The 8,417-nt window shown below is 42.4% G+C and overlaps 1 protein-coding gene across 1 annotated transcript; it reads left to right on the forward strand.

The window, feature by feature from the left end:
* The first annotated feature begins 2,102 nt into the window (after positions 1–2,102).
* LOC125532746 (cyclin-dependent kinase 14-like) lies at positions 2,103–4,727 on the forward strand. The gene is made up of 3 exons (XM_048696682.1): positions 2,103–2,374; positions 4,627–4,648; positions 4,701–4,727. The coding sequence occupies exons 1-3, from the start codon at positions 2,103–2,105 to the stop codon at positions 4,725–4,727; spliced, it is 321 nt and encodes a 106-aa protein (XP_048552639.1).
* Positions 4,728–8,417: the final 3,690 nt, after the last annotated feature.

Here is an 8,417-nt window from a genome sequence, read left to right on the forward strand (position 1 = left end):
GTTAAACCCATGTCTTACTACAAGATCGGTTAAGTTAAAGTGTTAACATACATACATTGTTTAATTAAATTTCTAAAAAATTGTACAGCCGAATAAAAATTTAATAACTTGGATATATCGTTTTCATTTTAATTTTTTAGGGTTGCATCTTATTTATGATTTTTAGGCGAAAAGACCACATCTACTATAAAAGGTCACTGGAAGTACAAGGCATCTAAAAAAATTACATCGAGACTCTAAGACCATCGAACACCCACTACTGCCGCAAGAATGAGTTGATGTCGCCGCTCTCTGCCGGAGCCGGTTTGACCTTGTCGATGTCAATGGGAAAATCTTTGTGCACGTGCCCATAAGGACCAGTGCGCCGGAGTTGTAGTCATCGCAGTTGAACCCTTGCATATATTTAAGCACCTGACATCAAATCTTGCCACATGACGAGAAACTCCAACCTCGCCGCTAAAAAAATGGCAGAAAACTATGTTGGAGCTTCATCGACTATGATTCTCATTCACCCAGTGCGTTCGGTTTATTCGGTTTACATGGTTTGATTTATACAGTTTTTCAGTTTGTACGGTATTAATACTTCGGTAAATATGGTATGAAATTAAAATACGGTTCGGTTTGGGTATATACCAAATTGTTTCGGTATGGTTTCGGTATATACCATAAAAACCAAAGTTGACGCGAATTTGGAAATGATGTAATAATAATTAGCAAATTTATGACTTCAAACACATACTATTCTACACAAATAGTATATGACTATATATATAAGTATATATGCATGCATTGATTCATCTGTTGATGGTTATGGACGTGCTTAGCATTTTAAAAATAGAAAAATGACTATGTTACAAGAAAAAATTACGTGCTTAGTAGTGCATTTGACTCATGTACAAGAAAAATGACAACTTGTATGGTTGTTCATCTCAAGAAATATAAATTTATTTTTTATTTCGGTTTACTCGGTTAACCGTTCGGTTTTCCGGTATATACCATAAAAACCAAGTTCAAATCGGTATGAAAAGTTCATACCATACTGAAACCAGAAACCATAAAAACCATAAAATTGGTTCGGCTCGGTTTATTTTCGTATGGTTTTTCAGTTTGCTTTTTAAATGCACAGAGTGAATTCTCATGTCTTGCGCAATGTGGTTCTATGCCGACACTTAGTTGACTAAACGATGTGGTTTTTCAGTAAGAGGGTGCGGCTCCCATTGCAACACATGGCCTATTTCGTCGTGGCAATTGATGATGGTGTAGTTTTTAAGGACTAAAATGGCTGAATGCAAGGGTACTATTTTCTCCTGGTGCAATGCATGGGCATATTAAATTGTTTATCAAGTACTCCCTCTATAAATTAATATAGTACGTAGGTCTCTACTTTATAAAGGGAGTATTAAAGTTTATTCATCAAGTAATTAATAAAATTTTATAACTGAAAGAAGTATACACACATTTAAAAATCTTCTTGTAATTTTAAAATGTATTCATGCCTTTGTAATAATTTTTCATTTATTGTAAAAATGTGTTCACAAATTTGAAAATGTTCATATATTTTCATATAGAAAAGGGAAAAAGAAGTGTCCACATTTAAAAAACCTTGAGTTGATGGAAAATATGCGTGCATGAATATTATAGAAATATTCATGTAATTTTAAGAAGTTTTCACACAGTTAAAATCAGTCTTGAATTTTTTAGAAGTGTTTGAACATTTTTTAAAAAAATCTGTATTCGCAAAAATAAAAATATATAAAACGGAACAAAAAAAGAGAGAGAATGGCGTACGAGTTGCCTTGCGCGTGACGAAGAGATTTCAAAGTGAGCTGTCCCTGCGACTGCGAGTGTCACCCGCGTAAGTTTCAAAAAAAAAGCGTCACCCGCGTAAACGCGACGCGTACCCAAAATCTGTCTGAATCCCCCGCCAATTCGGAGACGCGCGCCGCCAGTGCCAGCCCATAAACAGCCTAGATCCTTATCCTCCTCAATCCTCATCCTCGATCCTTCCTCCCATCCACCTCGATCTCCTCTGCTCCCGATTCACACGAATCCCCGCCCCTCTTGCTTTGATCTGCTCTCGGCGCGCGTTCTAAGCTCAGATCATGCCAACGGCCATCCGCAAGCGCCCAGCGGCGGGACAAGAACCGCGCGTCCATGGCGGCAAGAAGCCCCGGTACGCGTTCGGTAGCATCTCCGACTACGAGAAGCTTGAGGTGCTTGGAGAAGGCACCTACGGCGAGGTGTTCAAGGCGCACGACCGCCGCACCGGCAAGAAGGTCGCCGTGAAGTGGGTCCGCGGCAACGGGGCCGGCGGACACGGCCCGCCCGACATCCGCGGGATCACCCGCGAGGCCGGCTGCCTCGGCACGTGCCGGTTTGTTTTCTGCACATAAAACAACATCATGGCAGTTCTGCTGAAAACAACGTCAGTACGGGTTAGTTCCATTCAAATCATACAAGTTAGAGTCCAAAATAAAGGCAAAAGTGTTTGGAAAAATAGATACGACGGAGACGTATCAGGGGTCACATCATAAACTGGACCAGTTGAACTGCCAGGAGAACTATCAAACAAAGGACTTCTCGCTCGAATCTCCAAGAAAGAGTCCACATCAAATAGACCAGATGATTGTGCAGGTGAATTACTAACTTGTGGCGGATCCTGAAACGGTAAATCGTCATCACTTCCAGGTTCAAATAAGCCAAATGAAGGCCCATCTTCAAGTTTCCCTGGCCTCCTTGTCAAATTCACAAATGGGTAGCTTGGGCTGCGAGGCGACTTTTGTTCAATGTTTACCTTGCTGCAAGAATCTTCTCCCTTGGCATTGCTATGAACATTGACATTGCCATGAACACTGCCATTGATGTGGTCGCTCTTCTTGCCTGGGACAGTGTTTGTGTGATCCACTTCAACTGCTGGATCCCCACTCTTTGCGCCTTCTGGTTGCTTAGACTGTTGCGGAAACAATTCAGTGGCAGTGGCTGTAGCGGTTGTTGTAGTCACATGCACGCCATCTGGTTGCTTAGGCTGCTGCGGAGAAGATTTGGTGGCAGTGGCTGTAGCGGTTGCTGTAGTCCCATGCACGCCATCTGGTTTCTTAGGCTGCTGCGGAAACAATTCAATGGCATCGCACATGCCTGCTGTGGGAGCTCCTGATACACTGAAAGTGACATCTGCCACTTCATCTTGGGCCTCATCCCTCCTGGATCCAGCTTTGACTGCCTCAGACAACATTAGGCCCATGCGTTTGCAATACATGACCTGCAACGTCCTCCCAAATGAGCTCAACGCGGCATTAAGTTCTGTAGCATGTAGCTCTTTGTGCTTGTTGTATATGTCACGAAGATGTGGGGGCAGCTGCGAATGCATAAAAACAAAAAAAAGAGATGAGAGCGGGAAAAGGAACATTAGTTGTTAGTAAGTAGTTTTGACATGGCAGTCAAGCAAGATACGTGATACAATGAAATGTTGTATGGGTCTCACCTCTAACTCCTCGAATGTAGGCAATGCGTGTAGCCACTCCTCCAAAGAACCACACACATCATCACCACCGCCCATGTTATTCAGAGGTGGCTCGTGCACATTCTCTTCTCTTCCATCAGTACCCTCCATACCACCCTTAGGTGGTTCTTGAGAGCCCACATCATCTCCCCCTTGTGGATTGGCTTGTGTGTGCGAGCTCTCCGGCACATCCATAACGGGTGTTGCGGAAGCAACATCTCCACCTTGGGCATTTGTTTCGGGCAGATCCTCTGTGACACTGCCTTGTATTGATCTTTGGGCAAGCTAATCTACATATAACATAAACTTGGGTGTTGCATACGGTGTACTGGAGCTGAACTGCATTTGAAAAAAGTGAAACAAGGATTCAGAAATTTGCAAAGAAAACAAAAGGTCATGTGTCCAAAAAAATGAAAAAAAGAAGATACTTATAGGGCCAGTTCTTTTCACCTCTGGCTTATGAAGAAGCCACTGTGGAAATAAGCCCCAGACAAGCCGTTGTGGAAATAAGCCCAGTGAAAATAAGCCATCCAGTTCTTTTTAGCCTCTCTGTGTTTAGCTTATTTTTTATATACCCAATAAAAAGTCTGTAATACCCCCTAATTTTTTTGTTGAAATAATAATTGGGTTATTTTGTATTGTTTAGCCGCACATACGAACATAAAATTTATTTTGAAACATCGCTAAATTATAACAAGTCCACATAAGGAAGATCATTGTCGCACATACGGAAAAAACTCGTCCGTAGTACTTGAGAAGAAAGAAAGATATTCTAAATATTACATGGTTCTCCCAACAAAAGCATACACAATAAAGCTATTCATCAAGGAAAGACACTCGCAGCAATAGCATCTCGTACACTTCCCATATTGCCTTCATCATAGGGTGCAAAGTGATGAGAAGCGCTCTCCTCGTGAACATAGGATCCATTCTCAACCATATCAAAATGCTCATCAGGTAGTTTGCTCTCACGGATGTAGTTATGAAGACAAGTACATGTAGTAATTATCATTGTTTGTGTTTCAACTTTGTAACGCCTAATGCCAAGAAGGATTCGCCATTTCATCTTGAGAACACCAAAAGTTCTTTCGATGACGTTTCGTAGTGAGGAATGTAGATGATTAAAGGTCTCATTTCTCCCTCGTGGAGGTACTTGTTGGAAATCAGGTACATGGTACCGTTGTCCTTTGTATGGTGCTAGATAGCCATCTCTGTTTGGATAGCCTGAGTCAACAAGATAGTATTTTCCTATACAGGGAACAAAAATACAATGAAGAGCGGTAATTTAAAGCAAAAGGCTAGTGTAAAAAAATGCATGTACGAGTAATTACCATTCGGAGGGTGTGGGAAACTGGGATATTCAGCTCGTGCATCAGCCCATACACGGGTGTCATGAACAGATCCAGGCCATCCAGCAACAACAAAAATGAACCTCATATCAAAATCACATATTGCCATGACATTCTGAGTGGTGACACCTTTTCTGTTCCGATATTTGGGCTGCTCTTTTTCCGGCACAATACAAGGTATGTGTGTTCCATCTATGGCCCCAATGGCATCCTTGAAGTGAGGCCAAAATCTTGGTTTTTTAAGCGAGTCGTGAACTTGGGTGAAAGTTTCATCTTTGGGTCGTAGGTAATCACCAGCCATACGATATACACACCTTAAAACCTCTTTAAACTTTTTGTTAATTGTAGACCGACTGTGTTCAAATCGATCCGCAATATTTTCGGTGGTCTGGCATGTCCCCAAAGTCCATAAAAATAGTGCCAACGCTTCTTTACTTGACATTTTGCAAGTTGACTTTAAACCGTATTTCTCAACTAGCATGTCATGCAATGGGTAAAACACTGACCTCCGCATCCTAAACATTGAGTAGAATGCTTTTGGATTTATCTCTTTCTCTTGCACCCATTGCAACCCCGTCATCATTGGTGCTCTTCTAGGTGCATAGGGCACCCTCTCTTTGTTTTGAAGATAATGTGCCATTGCAAGAATGCAGAAATCTAATTCTTCATCTTCATCCTCAACAGAGATATCCATCTGTCATATAAAGAACACAATATAGATGCATTATAATTTGGTACACAATAAAACAAAATAATTTGAGCCGTCAAACATGATACATGGCTTTAAAAATGAGTAGAAAAAAGATCCATGATGCATACGAATTGATGACAAACAATCCACTTTCCCTATATTACAATCTGAGTGCAAACAAGAGGTTCCAAACAAAACATAGGTTCACGACAGTACAAGTCGATAGCAAGTAATTTTGTTCAAAGAAAATAACATCACAGAAGTTCTAATCTTTTTTCATAAAGAGATCCCATGTCCTCTTGATCCATTCAAGACTCACACTAGCAGTCTCATCCTTGAGGGCACTGAACACATCACGATGTTCCTTCTTCGTAAACAGTTGTAGAGCATAGAAATACACATCACTTCCAGGACGACCTCCATCGTTCACCACCATGGTCGTCATCTCTTTTATCTCATCTCTCACATGATCCACATTTGTTTGAGACGTCGCCGAATTGCGGCTAATCTCCCTCCTCTCCCAAAGGTCAACCATACGGTTAAATACCATTTTATCATCACTATCTTTTACCGCCTTTTGGACCATCTTGGGACTCGGTGAATAAGGACATGATCTCTTCTTTCGACCTTTAGATGAAACATTGGTGGGTGTAACTTGGTTAACATCTAACTCACATCCCGAGCCGTCCTCATTACCCTCTTCAATGTTAATTTGAGAAGCATCAACTTGAGACGAGGGAGTTGCGACCCTTGCATATGCATTCGTCACACTATGGTCATCAAATATAAAACTCATTCTTTGCTCATCAACTAATGGAGCATATCGGAACTTGGCGGCAATCTCATTCCTCTGCAGAAAAATCACACAAATAAATTAATTAAGAAATTGGATGGCAAAGTAACAAGTAAAAGTAATATGAATGCTTCAATACCTGTATCTCATTCGCCCACCATTCATCGGTAGCCGCAATGCTCCTAGTAACAGGATCTATTCCAATGCGAGATGCCTTTTGGTTCAACGTCTTCCAACAATTGTACTCTTTTTTAAGTAAATCCCACCTATTCTTGAATTGCTTGCGAACATAATTTCTGTTTGTCTGCTCATTGAACTTCCTTATCATATTTTCATACCCAATTGGGCTCAAATGTTCATCAGAACGGTTATTTGCATTCACTTCTTCAACACAAATGTCAAGGAAAATTTTATGGGCAACAGGATCCCAATTTGCTTTCCCAGATTTACCTTTATCCATCTATCATAAAATGAATGTTACAATTTTAATCAAATAGCGCATACCCCATACCCCCATACCACATAACACGTAGCAGAAATAAGATCCCACTATGTATTTAATTAAAAAATTAGCTCACTGCCACAACACCAAATTCATACATGACAAAGTATTTTTGGTCATACAAATACACGTGCATAGCAATCAGTGTACAATTAGAAGTGCTACTCGTACTACGAGCAATCGATTAGCAACACCAAGATAATACTCGCACATCGCTGGACGATCTTCGCTTTGATCTTTATAGTGCTAGTACTAACGTACACGTAGATCACTCGGCCGATTGCCACAGGAGCGTATCTATAGGAGCAATCCTACCCGGTGATAATTGTTCAAACCTACACAGACACATACACATGTATTGCACCGGACCCAGATACACTCATAACATCATGCATCACATGCAGATCAGGAAAGAAGTCCGGAGCAGAAAGATGAGAGGACAGACGGTGCTTACCTTGGTAAGAGCTTGGACGGGGACGATCGGACTGGAGCTTGCCGTGAAGATGGGAGTAGCTAGTGTGCAGGACGGAAGTGCAGCAGGACGGGAAGCAGCAGAGGGACGGGCGGAGGCCAGCGATTGCGACGTTGGGAGCGACGTTGGTTAACCTCCCTGCATGGCGTCAGGAAGGACGACGGCGGCGCGGCTAGCTGGACAAGAGGCGGCGGCAAGGAAACCTAGCAGACGCCCGAAGCGGATGATGCGTCGGTGTAGGATCTAGAAGTAGACGTGTCTAGAGGGGGGGTGATTAGACACATAAGGCTCAAGTTGCAATTTTTAAGCTTTTTCGGTTTAAGTGGAGTTTAGGCACAATTTCAACACACACAATACATATCAAGCAAGCATGCAAAGAGTATATGAGCAGCGGAATGTAAAGCATGCAACTTGTGAGAATGTAAAGAGAAGGGTTTGGAGAATTCAAACGCAATTGGAGACACGGATGTTTTTCCCGTGGTTCGGATAGGTGGTGCTATCCTACATCCACGTTGATGGAGACTTCAACCCACGAAGGGTAACGGTTGCGCGAGTCCACACAGGGCTCCACCCAAGGGTAACGGTTGCGCGAGTCCACACAGGGCTCCACCCACGAAGGGTCCACGAAGAAGCAACCACCCACAAAGGGTCCATGAAGAAGCAACCTTGTCTATCCCACCATGGCCATCGCCCACACAGGACTTGCCTCACTAGCGGTAGATCTTCACGAAGTAGGTGATCTCCTTGCCCTTACAAACTCCTTGGTTCAACTCCACAATCTTGTCGGAGGCTCCCAAGTGACACCTAGCCAATCTAGGAGACACCACTCTCCAAGAAGTAACAAATGGTGTGTAGGTAATGAACTCCTTGCTCTTGTGCTTCAAATGATAGTCTCCCCAACACTCAACTCTCTCTCATAGGATTTGGATTTGGTTGAAAGGAGGATTTGAGTGGAAAGCAACTTGGGAAGGCTAGAGATCAAGATTCATATGGTAGGAATGGAATGTCTTGGTCTCAACACATGAGTAGGTGGTTCTCTCTCAGAACATATGAGTTGGAATAGTGTGTGTGTTCTGATGGCTCTCTCATCGAATGAGAAGAAGGTGGAGGG

This window comes from Triticum urartu, chromosome 1, assembly GCF_003073215.2.
Source record: "Triticum urartu cultivar G1812 chromosome 1, Tu2.1, whole genome shotgun sequence".
NCBI lineage: Eukaryota > Viridiplantae > Streptophyta > Magnoliopsida > Poales > Poaceae > Triticum > Triticum urartu.

What these genes read in the sequence shown, in the direction of transcription:
- LOC125532746 (XM_048696682.1), top strand. Translation starts at nt 2,103, where the DNA reads ATGCCAACGGCCATCCGCAAGCGCCCAGCGGCGGGACAAGAACCGCGC. An exon ending in GGCTGCCTCGGCACGTGCCG is followed by an intron (nt 2,375 to 4,626) that starts GTTTGTTTTCTG and finishes AGATGATTAAAG; the next exon opens with GTCTCATTTCTCCCTCGTGG. An exon ending in CTCATTTCTCCCTCGTGGAG is followed by an intron (nt 4,649 to 4,700) that starts GTACTTGTTGGA and finishes GTATGGTGCTAG; the next exon opens with ATAGCCATCTCTGTTTGGAT.